Source organism: Gossypium hirsutum, chromosome A07 (assembly GCF_007990345.1).
Source record: "Gossypium hirsutum isolate 1008001.06 chromosome A07, Gossypium_hirsutum_v2.1, whole genome shotgun sequence".
Taxonomy (NCBI): domain Eukaryota; kingdom Viridiplantae; phylum Streptophyta; class Magnoliopsida; order Malvales; family Malvaceae; genus Gossypium; species Gossypium hirsutum.
In genome coordinates, this window is record NC_053430.1 from 92869336 (window position 1) to 92890110 (window position 20775).

The 20775-nt window shown below is 32.3% G+C and overlaps 3 protein-coding genes and 1 long non-coding RNA gene across 20 annotated transcripts; 2 read left to right on the forward strand and 2 right to left on the reverse strand.

Moving 5' to 3' along the window:
- The first annotated feature begins 5300 nt into the window (after positions 1–5300).
- Positions 5301–12473, forward strand: LOC107955378 (ubiquitin-like-conjugating enzyme ATG10). Of its 6 annotated transcripts, XM_016891158.2 has the most exons (11): positions 5301–5460; positions 5567–5724; positions 5816–5866; positions 5957–6049; positions 6201–6300; positions 7525–7622; positions 7940–9272; positions 9347–10656; positions 10965–11224; positions 11507–11762; positions 11853–12327. In XM_016891158.2, exons 2-7 carry the CDS (start codon positions 5569–5571, stop codon positions 8129–8131), a joined length of 690 nt encoding a protein of 229 aa, XP_016746647.1. In that variant the 5' UTR covers positions 5301–5460; positions 5567–5568; the 3' UTR covers positions 8132–9272; positions 9347–10656; positions 10965–11224; positions 11507–11762; positions 11853–12327. The 6 variants fall into 6 exon arrangements, with proteins under 6 accessions (XP_016746647.1, XP_016746645.1, XP_016746646.1 ...); XM_016891157.2 differs by lacking the exons at positions 5301–5460; positions 5567–5724; positions 5816–5866; ... (1 more) ...; positions 6201–6300; positions 7525–7622 and having other exon boundaries at positions 8690–9272; positions 9347–9815; positions 9892–10656; ... (1 more) ...; positions 11275–11762; positions 11853–12473; XM_041116629.1 differs by lacking the exons at positions 5301–5460; positions 5567–5724; positions 5816–5866; ... (1 more) ...; positions 6201–6300; positions 7525–7622 and having other exon boundaries at positions 8690–9272; positions 11407–11762; positions 11853–12380.
- LOC121203765 (glutamate receptor 1.3) lies at positions 10393–12182 on the forward strand. The gene is made up of 4 exons (XM_041074218.1): positions 10393–10656; positions 10921–11224; positions 11507–11691; positions 11853–12182. The coding sequence occupies exons 1-4, from the start codon at positions 10393–10395 to the stop codon at positions 12180–12182; spliced, it is 1083 nt and encodes a 360-aa protein (XP_040930152.1).
- A 691-nt stretch (positions 12474–13164) lies between the features above and the next one.
- On the reverse strand, positions 13165–15668 carry LOC107956866 (uncharacterized). 8 transcript variants are annotated; one of them, XR_005929912.1, is made up of 5 exons: positions 15240–15569; positions 15093–15145; positions 14345–14495; positions 13555–13630; positions 13165–13479 (listed from the first exon to the last, which is right to left on the reverse strand). XR_005929912.1 is itself a non-coding variant. In XM_041116634.1 (4 exons), exons 1-4 carry the CDS (start codon positions 15172–15174, stop codon positions 13463–13465), a joined length of 303 nt encoding a protein of 100 aa, XP_040972568.1. In that variant the 5' UTR covers positions 15175–15233; the 3' UTR covers positions 13165–13462. The 8 variants fall into 8 exon arrangements, 4 of the variants coding, with proteins under 4 accessions (XP_040972568.1, XP_040972567.1, XP_040972569.1 ...); XR_005929914.1 differs by lacking the exon at positions 15093–15145 and having other exon boundaries at positions 15472–15668; XR_005929915.1 differs by lacking the exon at positions 15093–15145 and having other exon boundaries at positions 14368–14495; positions 15472–15569.
- A 578-nt stretch (positions 15669–16246) lies between these two features.
- On the reverse strand, positions 16247–20343 carry LOC107955381 (uncharacterized). 5 transcript variants are annotated; one of them, XR_001699946.2, is made up of 8 exons: positions 20147–20337; positions 19951–20008; positions 19473–19545; positions 18701–18805; positions 18164–18239; positions 17934–18040; positions 17159–17526; positions 16249–17083 (listed from the first exon to the last, which is right to left on the reverse strand). It is a non-coding gene; the product is annotated as an uncharacterized lncRNA (long non-coding RNA). The 5 variants fall into 5 exon arrangements; XR_001699947.2 differs by having other exon boundaries at positions 16269–17083; positions 18704–18805; positions 20147–20343; XR_001699945.2 differs by lacking the exon at positions 18701–18805 and having other exon boundaries at positions 16247–17083; positions 20147–20342.
- Between the last annotated feature and the right edge of the window lie 432 nt (positions 20344–20775).

A 20775-nucleotide genomic window follows, 5' to 3' on the forward strand; every position in this document is an offset into this window, starting at 1 on the left:
TTTTGAGTATATGAATCATAGTTTCAATTATATTTTCATGCTCAATTATAGCATTCAATTGACTGAAATTTCTAGCAAGAATGCAACATCATAACATCATAATTCCATATGTTATTCCATGAGTAAAAAACACATTTATTATGGCATATGAAAACATAATTTAATTAACAAACAGACACTTATATTGGCAAATGATATCTATAGAAAAATATAAATGTGTGAAAATGCTTTGGATAAGCGGATCTCTAATCTCCAAAATATCAAATACAATACTCCAGTTGAGTGGGGCGTAGCCACACACTCCCTTATATCGCCTCGAAATCGTAAATAATTGAGTGGAGAAATAGGCTCAACACTCCTTTATCCACTCTAACAAAATCAATGCTCCTAGAGCCATATGCTCACAAATAACACATATAGTGGTGAGTACTCACTAATCTTATGACATGCCATCTATATCCAATGGATCCACCATGCAGTGTTGCCAAAATAACCAATCATACAGAGCATAAAAACTGATATTTAAGCACTTAATTCATTATATAAAAATTCAATTTAAATCATGTCACTTAGCAATTTTAGTACCAACATAAATAAGCACAATAAGTGTCTTTGCCCATGGATCTAAAACCAATCATAAAACCATCATCAAGTGCTCTAATATACAGTAATATATGCTCCAATTATTATTCAATACAATCCAAATCAATCATACCAAACACACAATTCACAATTTCCATTAATCATTTATAAATATGCTTATATAAAATTAAAATCAATTTTAATAATCTAAACCATTTGAGATACAATTGAATCATTAGAAACACAATTCAAAACCTCAATTTAGAATGTAAATAGGCATGTTTACCAATTGCCTTTAAAAAATCACCTACCTTCACACTTTGCTTCTCAAGTCAAAGTGTATCAAGTAGCTGTGTTTGGACCTCGATTTTGATTAACAATGGCCTTATCTCGTTATGAAGCTTAAATAGAGGTAAAATACATGTTATAAGCTATCATTATCAACAATAAAATAAAAAAAATCATGAACTACACGGATCTAAAATGCCTCTCCAATCTACCTTATCGAAAACTCACAGTATAGTTGAAACATAAATTTTAGCCCCTAAATGACCTTTTCTGCACCAAAAATCATTTCTAAACATCATTTCTAATCTATAAACACAAAACCTAAGCATCAATTTCATCAAACGAACCGTTTCATAATTTCCTGGAAAATCAACTCATGTTTTTAGTTAAAAACCGATTTGTCAAAATTGATCAATCAAATGAGTTTAATCTTTTTGTTTTTTGATAAAAAAACCTCTTAATAAACATGATTTGAGTTTAGGTATCCATTTAAACTTGGATTCCAACTCAAAACCATGAATTCACCATTAAAGAATCTCATGTTCAAGAGAGAAGAGATTAAGATTTAAAAAATTATTTTAATCGATTTAAATAAAAAATAATGATTAAAAATAACTTTAAAATGAATTTAGAGTTGATAAATTACCTTCAATCGATCTAGAATCATCAATACTGAAGATTGGATCAAGATCTTTGAAGAACTCTGAGTTCTTTTCTAACTTTGAAAATCTTTTCTGGAGAATTTTGAGAGAATGTGGACTTCAAAAATGAAAAGGAAAAATGAGAGAAAATACATAGGAATCGAGTGAAAATTGTATGTGAAGTGAGGGAGTTGCAGTGTTTTTGAGCTAAAGAACCCCCACCTAAATTTCAAAAATTGGGAAAATTGCCATCAGGCCACTCCCACAATTCCCTTGTTTTACAAAGTAATCATTTTCCTCCAAAATTCCAAAAATATGGGTAATTTCCATAAAACCACTCAAACATTTCCCTTGTTTTGAAAAATAGTCCTATGTAATTAATATTTTAAATTCTCTCAATTAAACCACCATTCTAATTTATTTTTCAATTCTAATTTGTCCCAAAAAAAAATTTACCCAAAAATTATTTAAAACCATAAAATTAAATTTTCTAGAAATATTTTTATTTTCCGGAATATTATTTCTTGATTTTTTAAATGAAATTAAGCTAACTAAACTAAGAGAAAAATTACTAATAACCCCAATTTACTCCTAATTTTTCACTTTGAACCTGGTAAACTTATCTGAAACTACTAGACCTATTTTTAGGGCCTCACAATGCCCAAAATGAAAATACACATTGCTCATATTGAGAATACCTAAAATCAAAATAAACATATTTTTGATTTCCCATTCAACTGCAACTAAATAGGAAATTTCTGGAAAAAAAAACTAATAGGAAATTATTAGAAAAGAATAAAAATTAGAAAGAAGAGATGAAAAAGGTATAAGAAGAGCAAATTACCCAATAATGGCAATAGATTTTGTCTCCAACTTTGTTACTCACTGTAATAGGAGCATCCAAAATTGATTTGTTGAAAAGACTGCAGTAAATGAAGACTGTAGATGAGAGGAGATTTTGGTCTTAAAAAATAGAAAGCTATTACGGACGACAAAGAATAACCAATTTAGAGCCCTACCCTTTGAATGGGTACGCAATCCTCATATGTAATAAAGACCCGAGTGGAATGATGAATTTGGAAGTAAAAATTGAACCAAACAAATTCAACACTACTCAAAACTGAATAATCCTTGAATCGAGTCCTTATTTACGTCAACCAAACGTATTCCTTTGGTTCTAACAGCTTTTGGCTTCTTATTTGTTCCCAACAATTTTGATTCATCAATTATTTAAAATGAGTATTATTTTTTTCTTTATCTGTTACTACAGGGAATAACTTGTGAATGCAACGAACAAGTGAATAAAATAAAATCGAGAAGATCAAACACGCAAAATTTAACATGGAAAAACTCCTCAAATGAGGACAAAAACCACAACCAAAATGAGATTTCACTATAATAAAGGAGAATACAAGATAAAGAGAATTAAAAGAGAACCCAAAACCCCACAAGAAAAGCCCTTTGAAACAATGGACAAAATTCTCTCAATCTAAATATTTCTTTTGTGTGTCTAACCTAAAGTAATTGAGGCCTATTTATAGGCTAAAATTCGTACTACAATATGACTAGAATATCTCTAGACTAATTAGAGTTTAAGTGGGAAGCTAAAATAAATTTTAACCGAGAGAAGAAAATTGAAAAACTTGTGGATCATGTTGCCACGTTTGGATGTGGCCTTCGCATTGTTGAAACGATGGCTGTCGCGTTATAGAGACGATATATGTTTGCTTATTGTGACGTCAACACAAAAATGCGACGTATAACTTCCACAAATCTCCACTTTGACTCGTACTTGACTTAACTCCATTGCCAAGTATTGTTATGGGCTTATTTTGATCTTCATTGGATTCTTACCAAGTTTGAGCAATGCTCTGAAACTGGAAGGCTCTTACATATTGGCTGGATTGTGTTTCGTGCCGATTTTAAGAATCTGAACATCTCTTTAAATGATCACCTCTCAACAAAGTGATAACGAATGTCTATATGTTACGATCTCTCATTATGTATTTGATCTTTAGTGAGATGTATGGCACTTTGGCTATCACAATATATGACAACTGCTTCTTTTTCACTTACCAGTTCATAAAACAGGCCCCTTAACTAAATTGCTTCTTTTACTGCTTTTGTAATTGCCATGTATTTTGCTTCAGTAGTTGACAAAACCATTGTAGCTTGAAGTGTAGTTTTCCAACTAATGACACAATTCTCAAAAACAAATAGGTAACCTGTGAGAGACCTTCGATCTAAATCTCCTGCATAATCAAAATCAACATATTCGACTAAGCCCTTTGGGCTTTTTCTGAACCTTAAGCACATGTTAGAAGTACCCTGCAAATACATGAAAATCCACTTAACTATATGCCAGTTTAATTTACCGGGATTGACCATGTATCAACTAATAATACTAACAACATGTGAAATATCGGGATGAGTGCATACCATTACATACAAAAATTCTACAAAATAGCTTGTGTACATTGAAGGGTTAAGTAGAGAAGGCCGTTTTTAGCTTTTCTTCCGAGATGTTTGGATTTAAGAAATCATTTTGGGGTTGCTTTTGAAGCTCACGGTTTCACTGCTATAATTACAAAATCTAAACATCATTTTATCATAAATTTTAAAAATGAAACAATATATTGATATAATAATAACTTTGAGAAAAAAAAATTTGTGAGAGTCTGAATAGTTATATAAAAAAACTATAAATTACAGTGGATACTTAGTTAGCTATCCAACTTTTAGGGTGTTTTCATTTTGGTCACTTAAGAAAATTCTTTTATTTTCATCACCTAATTTTTATAGTGTTTTCTTTTAGTAACCCAAGTATTAAATCTTAAACAATGACTGATTGTATATGCCAAATCATTTTCACAACATGTTCACACTTCTATTTTGGTTACTCAACTTTTAGATCGATTTTATTTTGGTGATTTTTTTAAGTATTGATTTGAGTAAAAAAAATCAACAATTTATTTAATTGGTTTTGATGTCAATATTCAAAAAAAGAAAAGAAAAGAAATTTAAAGCTTTCAGCAAAATTAATTAATTTAATTAATGTATTATTTCAGTTTCTACTGCTTTTTCACTTTAACCCTTAATGTCATTTACCTTGATTAAACTTAAAAAAGACTTCTTTTAGGTGACCAAGATGAAAACAATCTAAAAGTTGGGTGACCAAAATGAACGTGTAAATATGATGTGACATGTATAATCAATTGCCAATGCTTGAGTGGGTAAAATAAAAACATTCTAAAAATTGGGTAATAAAATTGTAAGGATTTTTTTTGGTGTCCAAAATGAAAGTACCTTAAAAATTGGGTGACCAAAATGAAAATATAAATATAATGAGACATATACAATCAATCGTCGTTAGAGATTTAATACTTAGATGACTAAAATAAAAATTCTTAAAAATTTATGATAAGCAATAGTCTTGATAAAGGAATCAATTAAAACATCACCATAATAAACTTTTAATTTCTCAGGAAGTTGCTTTCTCTTTTTTTTTTTACCTTCTCAAAAGAAATTTATTTCCAAAAAACTTATGTGTATTTGTTTTATTGCATAATTATCTAGTTGGAGCTTTCAAGCCACCTTGTAATATTTTCATTTCATTCACAGATGGAAGAAGTTTATATCTTATTTAGATTGGGTTTGTTCCAAATTTTAAATTTATTTTTTAGATTAAGTTGAATTTAAAAAATGGACAAAATTTTATGTCGGTTCAACTCAGTCGGTGATGAACTCTATATTTAAACTTGAGTTAATTATTACTTTTTTATTATTAATTATTGTAATGGAGCGTTTACTTACCACTTTCAGTGGGGCTAATTTTACGTTTAAGCCCAGGACAAAAATCACGCTTTTAGTCAAGTCTTTATACCCTGTGAAAGCAAATTTGACCCAAGCAGTTCCAGCCGGGAACCTTCCGTTCACCAGATTTGTGGAGGTGAGTCTTCAATATCGACTTCTTTGACCCGGGCAACAAATTTAATTTGAATTACTATTTCTTAATTTTAGTTTTATTTGTTTACATTGGAACTGTTTTTGGACAGTAATGATGGATGTTTTACATTGGGATGGAACCCTTTCTGCAAAGGATTTCAGAATTGGTGCTTTCGCGTTTGCTCAGAAATGGGAAAGTCGTAACTTAGCTTTTCCCCCATGGTCGTGGCTTCCTTGTCCTAAACACCCTTGGCTTGCTCCTCCTAAGGTAACCACTCTTCTCACCCTTTTTTGACCAATTCTTGTTGCAAAATCATTTACTGCTTTTAAAGGAATCGACTTGTTTTTAACTTTTGCAGGAGGAAGGCTACTTGTCACTGGAAAAGATATGTATTTCCAGGCCAAATGAGGTCCAGTCTCGAGTCATTTAATGGATCATATTTGATTATTTAACAAAAAGGTGATTTTCCCCTTATTTTTCTTCTTTCTTTTGGGTGTAGGAAGAAGATATTGATCAAATTAGTCAAATTGACACCGGGGAAGAAGAGACCTGTTGTTCAGGAAACGAAGATGTTCTTGATGATGCCACATTGGTACATATTTTTTTATTGGATTTTCCAGTTAATTTGATTGCATTAAATGTAAAGTTTCATGTGTAACTTGGGAGTAAAACATGAGATTTACTAGTTTTGTTGCCTGGTTTACTGTTGGCTGACTTTGATCATGCTCTTGTTGGGTGTCTAGGTTCAAAGCAATCATCATGAATTACATTACTGTGACTTTCAAATAGTGTACAGTAGTACATTTAGGGTTCCGGTGCTATATTTTCGTGCTTACTGCAGCGGTAAGTTCTCTTGATGCTGTCACTTCCTACCTCAAGACAGCCATTATTTTCCATGTCAACTTGCGACAGAACATACTGGTTGACATAGTTTAGCTTGTTTGTATGACTTAAATGCATGATATATCTTATATTTGAGAAACCTAACTTGGAATAAACTGATGATATGTGCTCTTTCAAACTAATGATTTCTGTTTATTTTTTATATTACCATTTTCATCAATAACTTTTTTTTGTTGCTATGCACCTGAGCATATGGGTTTATAGTAGGTTCATGTATCCTCTTCTCAAAGAGCTAGTTTCATATCTCTCCAAATTTTGATGGGGCTAAAAGACCAAAGAGATAACACTTATACTCTATGCTTTGCTGCTTGCTTTGTTAACTGATCATGAAAATGGGTCATCTGATTTGAAGGATTGAAATTGTTCAAAGTATACTGTTCCTTGTCTTACAGCTGGGAATGTATATCATATTCTAAACTTATGAAACTCTCAGTTCCTGAAAAATTGTGGTGGTTGTGTAATGTAATTGTGGATCTCATAAATCTTGCTTATTGTATCTGAAATACAAGTCCTAGCATTGATTCATAGATGAATTTATGCTTTACATGTTTTCATTGTCTCTGATCTGTCCACTTTTCGATTACCTTCAACAAATAATCTTGTGAAGGATGATAGGTGATTCAATTATTGATGGCTATATGCTAACGAAATTAACCTCAGACAAGTTTTGCTTTGCAAAGATGTGATTTGGCAACTTGAGGCTATTAGAACCAACTTAGAGTAGGTGCTGATAAGCTTAGTTATCAGAATTTTCTGTCAGTTGCACCAAACGGGGCACCAAACAAATAAAGTCAAGTTCATGTAAGCTTAACAGTATGAAATTTTATTGCAGCAGGACAGACCCTGTGCTGAGGAATCCCTTCATATAGCATAATTGCACCTTATTGGATAACAAAAGCCGTTAGTAGCAAGTAATTATTTAATTAAGGGATTATGTCAGGTCATTTGTAATGCTTCTCTGGTCAGTGTCTTTGTCTTTTATATATATATATATTAGTATCTGGTTTATGTTGATGGCAGACCAAGGAAACAAGTTATTATATTCTTGCTTCCTGTGAATGCATGAGTTTTTGCGGGTGTATATAGATGAATTCTGGCTTTAAAGTATTCGATTCGATATTTATTTGAAGAGTATAAGTGAGATATATATTATTCCATGTATAGATGGAAGACCTTTGCCATTGGATGAAATAGAAAAGGAGCTCCCTGCATGCTCTTCAAAGGAATTGTCAAAAAAAAAATGGACATTCATAACTCAAGAGGTATGTTTCTCCTACCTTGCTTTATTATCTCTTTGCCTTGCAGCTTCTTTGTTTTTAAGAAGTGTTCTATATTCCTTGCAGTTTCATTACTAAATGAAGGAAATGATGGAAAGAAATAAATTTTCCTTCCTCTCTCTTTCCTTCTTTCTCTCCTACCAAACACAATGTTAACCTTTCTTTTCTTTTTTTTTCTTTATTACTGATCCTTCATGCCAAACACAATGACATGACAGTAACTTTCCTTTTTTCTTTCTTTTTTGGTAAATCATTTAGAAGCATGTTATATGAAGATGATATGTGAATATTTTCAATTATAGGAACATCCATACTTGAAAAGACCATGGTACAAATTACATCCATGTGGGACTGCTGAGTGGATGAAGTTGCTTTTTCTCAGTGACAATGCTAACCCTAAATTTGAAGTGGTGCTGGAACTATATCTTCTATCATGGTTCTCAGTTGTTGGCCAAGTGTTTGGTCTTAGACTCTCTTTTAAAATCTCAGACTAGGGCTGGTAGTCAAATCTTTTAATATATAAAAGAAATGCTACATCTTCCAGCCAGTTTGAGAACTCAATTCTTCCAATACATGATATCCATACTGGAAAATGAAAGCATACATTATATGCATAATACATATATATATTCCTTGTCATTTATTAGCTTCAAGCAGAGGTTAACTGGGGATGGGACAATATTAGACATGATGCACAAAAAAGATGACATGAATGTATGAATCTTCCAAGATCCATGTAAATGAATATAAAACGTGATTAAGCACGTCAAAACTGAAATATTAAACATGATTTATGGCATTACTAAATACGCAAACAAGAAAAATATACGAACTGTTAGTTCTAAGTAGAGCAGGGTGACTGTTTAAGAAAGTATAAATAACTAAATACACTTGGGGTTAATCTTTGAGCTTGTGATTCTTATTGACATGGAACTATTCAGCTACTGATAGCAGTAATTCCACGACAGGGAAACACAAACTGATAGCAGTAAATAAATAGCTAAAGACAACTTATTGTTTAAAAACCCAAAGGAAAATTATTAGCTGTTAATTTGGCTTTGAGCTTTTTCCTGGGAAATTTATCAGATGAATCATGACACTGAAACCATTGCTTCCAGGATTCCCTGCTGTAATTAATACAATGTATTATGTTTTGAAGTTTAGTCTATAAATACGTGGTTCAAATTTATTGGTCAACAAAAAGAAAAATAATCTCTCTCAGCGTCAAGTCAACAGTTCATGTTGGACTGAGTCACACTGGGAATAGCTTAAGTATTCTTCGAAACATAGATGAAGGAATAAAGTAGTCCTTACCGGCAGACTAGAGTTCCGGAAAACTGCTTTTTGGCTGCATGTATTTCCCAAGAAAGGTTAAGTGGACCTTCTTTGTAGTTACAACCTTGTTTAGTCTTGTACAACCATTGTCAGCCAATCATACAAGTATCAATGATACTGCCATAGAAATGATTCATGTGGGGTTGATTCTTGATGCGCAATCTTGGGTGGGAAAAATTGTTGATAGCTGCATTTCCATGGCTATATCTGATTTTTACAGTCGGAATCATCACTATCAAACAAAACTAGTTGTGCATACCAGAGATTCTGGGGGTGATCCGTTGCTTCTTCTATCCCAAGGTACGTTTCTCTGTATATAACATCTATTTTTTGGTTATGAAAAAGTCCTCACTCATACACTTACTGATTTGCAGCCTTGGTTTTCTTGGAAAATTTCAAATCGGATGCCATTATTGTTGCGGAAAATTCAGCTGGAGTGAAGATTTTAGTGGAGTTGGGTTCTAGAGTCAAAATTCCAATTATTTCACTCTTTGCAACTGGTCAATCTTTGTCCTCCTTTGAGTATCCTCATTTAATTCAAATTGGTGAAGATGAGTCTTCTCGAGCCAAAGCCATCGCTGCCATTGTTGAAGCATTCAGTTGGAGAAGTGCTATCCTCATTTATGAAGATAATGATTCTGCAAGACCAATCCTTTCTAATGTGACTGGTTTTCATCTTGATCAGCATGTTGCCCTTCTAACATCATCTACTGATGAAGAAATCGTTCAGCAGCTCGTGAAGCTCATGAGTTTGCAGATGACTGTATATGTGGTGCATATGTCACCTATTCTAGCATCTCGACTTTTCTTAAATGCTAAACAGCTTGGAATGATGACTCAAGGGTATGCTTGGATTACAACTGATATGATTACTAATTTCATGAATTCAATGGATCCATCAGTCTTTGAGTCAATGCAGGGGGTGGTAGGATTCAAACCTCACATTCCGGCATCAAAGGAGCTTCACAAGTTTGCAATCAGGTGGAGGAGTAAAAACTTAAATGAAAATAAAAATTTAGAAGAAATGGAGATGAATGTGTATGGCATATGGGGCTATGATATGGTTTGGGCTGTGGCAACAGCAGCAGAAAGGGTAATGACTCGACATCCTCATATCCTACACCAAGAAACCAGATTGAGTATGAACTTCACCACTATTCGGTCCTCAGAAAGTGGTTTGGTATTTATGGATGAGTTATTACAGAGTAGATTCGAGGGAATAAGTGGTGGCTTTCAACTTACTAATGGCAGGCTGATCCCAAAAGAAATTGAAATTGTAAATGTATTCAAGGGAGAAAGGATAATTGGTTATTGGAATCCAGAAAATGGGATTGCCTCAATAATGAAGGAAGAAAACCACACTGAAACGAACTGAACATCATCTAGTAAACTTGAAGGTGTTATTTGGCCCGGAGGAACTATGAACATTCCCAAAGGGTGGTCTCTACGTGGGAAGAGGTTGAGGATTGGGGTTCCAGTGACTAATCAATTCAGAGAATTAATTAGTGTTGTTCATGATCTCCAAACGAATGATATAAATGTAACTGGATTCTGTGTTGATGTGTTTAAGGAAGCCGTTCAGAGATTAGATTATGAAGTACATTATGATTTTATCCCGTTTGAAGATGCCAACGGACTAATGGCAGGATCTTATGATGATCTTATCCTTCAGGTTCATCATAAGGTAAGAAATATCAACTTATAATATTTTCCAATATTCTGAAACCCTACTTATGATCATAATTGAGTTTGAGTTCAGGAATAATAATCTTTAGAAATGTACAGTTTAGAATGTGTAATATAAACCCAGATTGAATTGGAACTGCTACATTCAGAAACCTGCATTTATGGGCATGTTTATGCATACATTCCTCAGCTTCTGAGAACTCAAATTATATTGCACTTGAATGTGGTATCTACATATTCTTTCTTGTGATCAATGGCCTAGAATTATGATGCTGTTGTGGGGGATATAACAATCATCTCTCGCAGATTTGCATATGTCGATTTCACGCAGCCATTCACTGACTTAGGCATCGGAGTTGTAGTGCCAAAAATCAACAACGACATCTGGATTTTCCTGAAGCATCTTTGTGGAGATCTGTGGATAACTGCAGCTGCTGTCTTTATTTTCACTGGCGTTGTGATTTGGTTTATTGAACGTCCCATCAACGAGGAGTTCCAAGGCTCACCATCTAAGCAAATAGGAATGATCTTTTGGTACTCTTTCTCAACTCTTGTATTTGCCCACAGTAAGTACTCTATGTTCAACTTAAATAACCTTTCTGTTTCATTCATACAGAACCATATATTGAACCGAGCTTATTAGGTAAACTCGATGCTAATCTCGAGTTGAGTTTGTGTTTGATGCATACATTGAGCTAAGCTAACTGTAATTTTTGTTTTACCATAATTTGGAACTGCCGAGGAGAAGCTGTTGAGCAACTTGTCGAAGTTTGTAGTGATAATATGGGTGTTTATTGTGCTTATAATAACCTCAAGCTACACCGCAACTTTGGCTTCCATGTTAACAGTTAAACAGATTCAATTGAGCTCAAGAGACAACGATGTATGGGTTCCAAGTGATATTAGCAACTTTACATTTGAAACTCGTAGACGAAGGGCAAACCATTCTCCGGAAGAATATGCCGATGCTTTAAAAAGGGGAAGTAAGAATGGTGGTGTGTCAGCTATTATTAATGAAATACCATACCTTAAAGTATTCCTTGCCAAGTACCTTCTGATTACGCCATGATCAAATTGAAGGCTATAACAGGCGGTTTTGGTTTTGTAAGATTCCTTTCAAAAACCCTATTAACTTTGATCTTTCATCGATTTGCAGCAATGGGTGTTGATTTGTTTGTATGTTATTAATGGCAGGTTTGCCCTAGACGTTCCCCACTTGTCCAAGACATATCAAGTTCAATTATGAGGTTAAGAGAGGAAAAAAGGCTGGAAATGATGGAAAATAAATGGTTTAACAGTGAATCAAGCTTTACAACTCTGGACCCAGAAAGCAATTTCAATAGGCTACACATTCATAGCTTTGGGGGTTTGTTTCTTGTCACTGGAATCTCTTCAATTTCAGCTCTGGTGGTATGCCTATTTCAGAAACGACAATCCATCAAAATCCAACTCAACAGTAGCGTAGACTCTTTAAAAGGGTACTTCAATGTGAAAATAATAGGAAGACAAAAAGAACGAAGTTGAGCTCGTCTGGAAAAATTATTATAGCCGCAATGTATTACTATTTATATTTATATATAGGTCACGAAGCAAATCCCTGAGTTGAAGAGCGAAACAAAATTTCTGTTAAGATCATACATAAATACATATACATAGAGAAATTGCAGCAGATTCATAGTTTTGAGTTTGGGAGATGAATAACAACACCTACTAATTAGAAGATATATTTTGTTATACCACGTTTGGTTCAGTATAATGGAATAGAGTTGTAATGGAATATAATCATAATAGAATAGATCTGTAATAGCAATTTAATTGTTTGGTTGAGTGGAATAGAATTGTAATAGGATAAGAAAAGAAGCTGAAATGATCAGGGTATCCTTATTAAAAATTTTGTTAAAAGGATGATTATTGTTATTAAATTTTAATAATAATATTATTAAATATTATTTAATAAAAACAATAATACATAATTTAATCCTATTTTAATAAATTTATTATTAAATATAATTTAACAATAATAATACATGATTTAATAATATGAATTAATATATGAATTAATAAAAATAATATATAATATTACAAAAAAATAATATACAACCTACTTTATTATTTTTAATAATGCATATTTAATGTGCTAGAATATTATTAACAAAACAAATAATTTAACATATATATCATAATCTATATGTTACTTAAAGAATAATTTAAAAGAGCAATTTAAAGAATATCTTGTCTCAAATATTTTTACTCATAGACAGATGTTGAAATACAACAAAAGAACTAATGAAATTGTTATGTTGTATATATATTTTTAACATATTTTTATTAATTTATTTATGCTGCTAGATGTGTATAATATAAGAATATCATGTAAAAGTAAAAATAAATAATATAGATTTAATATATGTAATCACAAACTCTCATGCAACTTCATTTTTACATGTGCCAAACTTCACAAAAAATACTGATTGAAAGTATCTATTCACAAAGAATAGCATTAAGGTTCCTTTAAAATGCTGACCGAGAGTATTTTATAGAATAAAATATGATAACATAAGGCTATTTTAGTATAATATATATTAATGGAAAATTATTGAACATATAAAGCTTCCCTGCATCAATGAATTTTTAGAAGCTGAAAAATACAAAGCAAGAATACCAATAAACTGAATACTTGAATAACATGCAACCACTGGCTCCTCTTCTTGGAAATTTGTAAAGCTTTTGCAATTGCAATCAATGGAAACTCAGTCTCCCGAGCTACCCATTTGTCCAATGCTCCATAAACTGTCTCTTTTTCATTAGGAAGTTGAGAAACCTACTTTTACATATAGAAATCAGTGTATATCTTTATCTTTAAATATTAAATACATACTATAACTAAAAACTATACCCAATATAGAGAATGCTCTATAAAGCTTCTTGTAATATGAAATTTTGCATATTAGAGAATACTTTATGGTGAAGACCTGGAAAAAGATAAAGATATTAAATTTAGATAGCATGGTAATATGCAACATGCAAAATTAATTTCATCTGATAACCAATAGAGGCAAAATTATTAATACATTATGTAAGTTGTATTATATGTGCAGTCAAAGATTTCCTTTCCCATCTCTTTGAAAAGAAGGGAGTTTCACATTACGTACAACTATTTGATTGCAACCATCTTGAATGTTTATGTCACAAAGGATATCAGAATTGCATACAATTAGTACTAGGAGAAAAAAACATAGAAAACGGGTGAGGGTTTCAAGCTGAAAAGCATGCAAGTAAAATCAGATTCATTTCTTTTTTCCATAAAAAAAGAGAAGGACAGTTCTTTATTGTCACTAATATGAGCAATCATAAAGGTTTCTGGAAGGTTAATTGTATCATAATCACAACAAGAGTTTATTCCAAGTTTGGAGAACATAATAGACGTATTGCGTGTTGGCTTGATTTTTAGCAAATTGCAAACGTTTGTGATTAAGATGGTAAAAATTTCAACCAAAATCATATTTGAGAGTGCATGTATTTTTGTTTCTAATCACGCCCTTTAAGCCAGGATCTAAGTTATCAATGAGAGAAGCATTGGATGTTTTAATTTAAGTAAAGAACACAACATTGAACCAAAAATAATAATAAACAGAGAAAAAAAACAACAGCACAAAAAGGTTGCAGGTTAGATAGTATGCATTTACAGATGGAAGGGAAAAAGAAAAACATTTGGCCCAAGAGGAGTGTTTCTGTCCTTCTGGATTTCAGCAACACCACCTTTAATCTCCAATCCCGTGATACCCGTGAATGGTAGCCCCAAGAACTCCCTTAACACTAGTAAAAACGAAACATGGCCTACAATGATATGCAATTAAATCGAATTCAATACAAGTAAGATCCATAATCAGCATTGGACTTTCAAGCAAGAATCTTAAATTCAATGCAAATAAAATGATAAATCGAATAAAAAACCAACAAATCCAATACACCTCTAGAAGAAAGAACTAGAAAATCTTAGATAATAGATTCAAAGAAGCAAACATATTTTATTAATTTAAGCTAAATACCAAATTGGCACATTAACTAAATTTTTTTCCCATTTTTCCGTATAAGAATCATCAAAATCTCTAAACATTGGGATCCCCAAATTACACTTTTTTCCCATAATTTTTTTAATAATTTTTTTGGTAATTTTTAATCTGGGTATTTGAAGCTCCCTTTATCTACCTTAAACAAACAAACAAAAACTAGCACGCACACAAGAACAACATCACATTGTCACTCCATGCCTTATAAAAATAAAGTTTCTTCCTTTTGTTTAAAAAATAAAATGATTTGTTATTGTCGGAGTTAGTGATCTTTTTCTAGAATGTATCATCAAATTCACAGAAAACCAAACATCAAAAAGGAAATATTTAAGAAAATGAAGAAAATAGAGAAAGAAAATTTTACCGGAAACAGAGACGAAGAGCCCAAATATCAAAGAAGGGTAAGTTTTTTTCAATCTAATACAAATAGAATGGAATCTCAGCATTCTACATTTGCTTTTACAATCGAAAAAGAAACATTGAAAAATAGATAGTTCGAATTAAAATTTACCAAATCTTGGATCTTGCAAGACGACTTGAAAAACACTTCAAATCTTTTTTTTTCAATGAATGAACTATTAGGGTTAGGAGGAAATGAGATTAAAAAGAAAATTTTAAATTAAGTGAAGAAGAAATGAAGTTTACAGTAATGGAGGGAAGAAGAATGAAAAAAAAAATCAGTTGGCGATTAGGGATTTCAGATTGTGAGAAAGAGAGGAGAATGGTGAGGGTAAAATTCAAACCTTTCTCTAATTTGCTATTCCACCCATTCCCTGAATCACCATTTAGTGGGGGAGCATGGAATGGTTTGATGCATTTTCACGCTGAATAATCCCGTAATGAATATGGCTGTAATAACTATTATAGCCAACCAAAAAATCGTTTGGTGATAGGCCCACCTAATTGGGCTGTAATGTATTGTCATTACAGTCAAGTGAACATACCCTTAGACTACGTTTAGTTGGCTGTAATGGAATAAGGCTATAATTGAATAAAGCTGTAATAGAATAGAGCTGTAATAGAATAGAGTTGTAATAAGTAATTCAACTGTTTGGTTGAAGGGAATGGAATAGAACTGTAATAGTATTATTGTGTTTGGTTGAATGAAATGATGTTGTAATAGCATAAGAAAAAAAACTAAAATGACTAGAATACCTTTAGCAAAAAATTTTTAGGGTAGATGATTATTGTTATTGTTATTAAATTTTAATAAAATTATTATTAAAAATAATTTAATAAAAATAATAAATAGTTTAACCATATTTTAACATAATTATTATTAAATATAATTTAATAAAAAATATAATTTAATAACATTCTTAATATAATTATTATTATATGAATTAAAAAATCAAAATATATAATACTATAAAAATATATATAATCTACTTTATTATTTTTAAACTGCAATACATATTTAATGTGTTAAAATATCATTACTGAAACAAATAATTTAATCATTCTACAATAAAAAATAATTAAATATTAAAAGTAATAAATAACTCATTGCTAAAAAATAATAAATAACTTGATAATTATATTTCACATTCAAGCATAATATTCATATATTAACAAAAAGTTACATGATTTCATTAGTTTATATGTCATAATTCATATGTTTTAAAATTTTACAACATCAAAAAGTTACATCATTGTAATGACATTCTATCATGTCATTATAACATCCAAATATTACAAACACAAAAAATTACCAAAATATCAACAGAACCATGATTTTTAATGGTCAGCAAGAAATCTTCTGACCCATTCCAATCGCACAATACAAGGTAAACTAAAGAAAATGAGCATTTGCATTGGATGATCTGGAATTTTGCTCAATGCTCGATAGCGTTCATCCTCAGTTAAACCTTCCACTTCACATAATGTTGGATATAATTTCAGAGCACTTTCTTGAATGGTCATTTCTGACTTTTGTTAAATTACCACTTCGGATGCAATACTCTTACTGATTTCAAGGCCAACGATCCGTATATTTTTCGCTAATAAAGCGGCAGCATCATTAAAAGAAGTAGAAAAATCACTTGCATCAGAAATCTTTTTTTTCTTCTTTGAAAATGCAGAATCACCTTGATTTCTAGCTGGTTGCGGTTTTGGTTGCGGTTGTGTAGCTGAGAGATCCATGTCATCCAAAGAAACATTAGCTTCGGATCCATGAAAATCGTTTCTTTCTTCATGAGTATTTGTAGCATCTACATCCTCAGCATTTATTTTTCCAATAATATCAGCAGCTGTTTGAGCATCTTTTCTAGTGGCTCAATCTTTTGCGTAGATGGTAGTAAGTTGTTCATAATAAGGGAAACTCTGATGTCTGAATTGAGCTGCTTCTTTATGACTCTATAAAAATGAGAAATTCATATTAGATATAAATTTTGTCAAAATGAGATAATAAAGACTTGAAATAATTCTTACATTTATATATGAGTTCCACACCGCATCTTCAGCAACAACAAGCTGCCTATGCTCATCCCAACCAAAGCCGCTATTGTTTTTTCCAGTAAGCATGTCATAAATGATTGACCAATCCATTTTCAATGTCCTAATCCTCGATTCAAGATTAGGTTTAGCCTTCAACATGGCATTGGGTAAAACTTTTTCTAACATTTTTTCTAACTCATTTAAATAGCCAGCTTTGAATCCCGTATCCGCATTAAAGGTTCCAGCATTGTGCAAGTCGACCATACAAGCAACCAACGCAGCATCTTGTTCTGAAACCCATTGCCTTTTGGTTCCTCAAGAACTCTGGGAAGAAACACTTGATTGGGAAAAACCTGACATAACTATATTAAGAAAAAACACAAATGAAAATATAAAAATTTTAAAAAATTGTTTAAGAAAAACTAAAATGTATTAAAATAGAAAGTCAAGTCAAAATCATGATTATGCTACAAGGATATATACAAAAAGAGAATAGCACAGAACATTGCCAAGAAGCTAGTATTTCTTTAAATTTGTCATGGTAACTAACAAGAATAATGTGCCATAGCTGGCCAGTCTCCAACAAAGCTTTCTGGTCTTTATTTTTTGCACAAGCATCTTATTTTTCCTATGGGCAGAGATCCATAGCTTTGCAGGTCCAGGGTCAAATATATAATTTCGCATCTTCAAGGTGGTCTAAGATGTTATATATGCAACACAAATCTCCTAATATTCTTCTACCATATGCAAGATGCAACAGGCAATTCACCTGGTTGACTAGTTGATAAAACTTGTGTTAGCCATTTGTTCCAAATTTGCCTTTCACCAGCCTCGTAAGGAAGCAGCACACCATCAATTGGCGCACAATCTAAATTCCTGTATTAGATTACAGCCAAATCCATAAACCCATAAAAGCTTTGGTAGATGGCTCTATGCTAATATTATGAGCAACAAAGACGCACAACTGCAGTGGGAGTTGATATATATTAAGGCACTTACAGGTATATATAACATATTATTCTTGAAAGTAGCTGAATGAAAATGTTGATCAATGCTTGAAGTCCCCGTTAAAAACCTTGAAGTAGAAAACACAAAATATATTCAAGATATTCAAGTATATACCAAAATCATGCAAATTATTATTATTACTTTTTAGGAGGGGGCAAAGTAAAAAAGATGAAAAAATAATTGCCAAAAGAACTACTGCAGTTGGAGATTTAAGAGCTCAGTTGAAACTTAAAACTAATGACACACTCTTAGTTGTCATGGAATTTACAACTTTAAAATAAACAAGTTCTTAGTACAGCGTGTAAAACTGAATTTTGCGATAATAAATGAACTCCACGAATGAAAATTGAAGAACATTTTCATCCTTAAGTTCCGTTTGTTATATTTGAAGTGATTTATTTCCTTAGAACAATGAGATACTTTTTAAATTGCACAGATCAACATCACCTATCAGATACGGACTCCTAATAGACACTATAAACCATAATTTACAAGTTATAGAAATTCGAAAAGTGAATGCAGCACAACCACAATAAGGGCAGTCCTTTTATGCGGTTGCAGAGATCCACCAGTAGCTGTTGGTGTTGGAAGACGCTGCTCAAGTTGAGAAGCTTAGCAGCTCAGTTCATTAACCTACACAAACAGGTGCATGGATATTTCACGGCCAAAAGTTTATAGTTGGCAACATATGGAATATGATAAGTGGCAGGCTGATAAAAATTAGTATTCGGCAGCTTTGGTACCCATTTCATATACCGAAGCTTTCTTTGGTGTCTTGGTTGGCTGTTCAAAACAGACTGCTTACTAAGGATAGAATTATAAGGAGAGGGTAAAATATTGATGGCAGGTGCAATTTTTTTGGCTTGGAGCTGGAGACAAAAGATCATCTGTCTTTTGAGTGTAGATACTTGGGAGCAGTACGGGAGGGGGCCAGATTAAAAAATCAGTTGAGAGTTTGCAGCAGGAGTTGCAATGGGTGACTGTTAAACTAAGAGGAAAGGCTCTTATATCCATCTTGCCGAGAATAGGATGGAATACATACATTTGTTTGATTTGGAGAGAAGGTAATAACAGACAATTCAATATGACTTAGTTGACTGAGCCGAATTGGTTACGTAGGATGAAATAGGTAGTTAGAATGTTTTTTAACTGGAATAAATACAAGGCATTTTGATACTGTAAACTTGAGATTGTGCACGGCTTGGGAATAGAATTTACTTCATGGCTAATTATCTTCCACAGCTCTACTACAAAAGGTCTTAATCCTTAACAGTAACCAAAGATATTGATAAAAACTTACCACTGTAATGACCGCCAACCCAGTCCCAGAATGCAAAAGCATCGTTATGATCAATGCCAAACTTTTTAACAAGCTGCATAGGAAACATTTATAAGCTGAATAGTATAGATACCAGTGTACCATATCATATGTTATATGAAGCAATATTTATAAGAGCTTTAGCAGTTAATGAAAAGTGAAGAAAACAAGCCATGAACGATAGGCTATCTGATTCAAGCAAAAGGAGAAAATACATTTTCGCTTTATCAAGTTGGTCCATCTCTTCTTTTTTGACACTAATTACCCAATGGAAGAAAGAAAGAACACACAAAAAACATACCAGTTACAGTAATAAACAACTACTTACAAACATAGATGGCGTCCTTAATTTGAATTAATGACAACGGGCAAACAAAGCAAACTTAACAACTCAGGAGAACAGACAGAATGTGTAGCACTTCAGTCAAGCAGACTGACTGTCATTAATTTGAAATAATACCTGCCCTCTATTAGAAATGGGGCGAAGCTTGAAACCTTCTTCCAAGGGATCTAAAATTCTGCCGCAAAAGAAGAATTAGAATCGAAGATAAGAAATCTAAACAAAGTTCTCAACTTTGAAACGAAAACAAAAAATATGGAGCAGTTATGAGGAAGGAGAAATAGAATCGGAGCTTGAAGTGAAAAAAAAAATGTACCTTTGAGGAGATGAAGATGTATAGCGGATGGATGGATGCTTGATTTGGGGAAAAAGGTTGAAAGGAATCTGGAGCAGATTTTTTGGGAGAAGAAAGCAGGCTATTTTGGCCCCAAAATCTGAAAATGTATTCAGCCTTTGTGTTGAATAGCAATTCAGAGCCCTCACCGCTAAATAGCTATTATAAGATGTGAGGGAATGTGGTTGTAATAGCTAAGCTGCAGAATCACTTAAACGGTAAACCAAATATATGAATCATTGTAGCGCACGGAATAAGGCAGGAATGGAATAGCAATTCCATCCAACCAAACATGGCATTTGTGTTTATTGTACGACAAATTTTAATCTGTCTTTAGTTTTTAAAAGTTTAGTTTAGCCTTAATTTTTTTGTTAGGAAAGTAATGAATCCACTAAGAATAAATGACAAAAAGGTTATAAGTTTATATAAAAACCCATACCTTACGTTGTTTAAAAAAAATAAGAATAAATAAACTTTGAGTCTATAAAAACTCAAGCCATAAGCATTAAGTGCAACAAATTAAATATTGAATTTTCTATTTGGTTTCTTTAGCATAACACTCAATAGGCTAACAGTCACTCAACTTTGGGGTAGCTAACAAAACAATCACC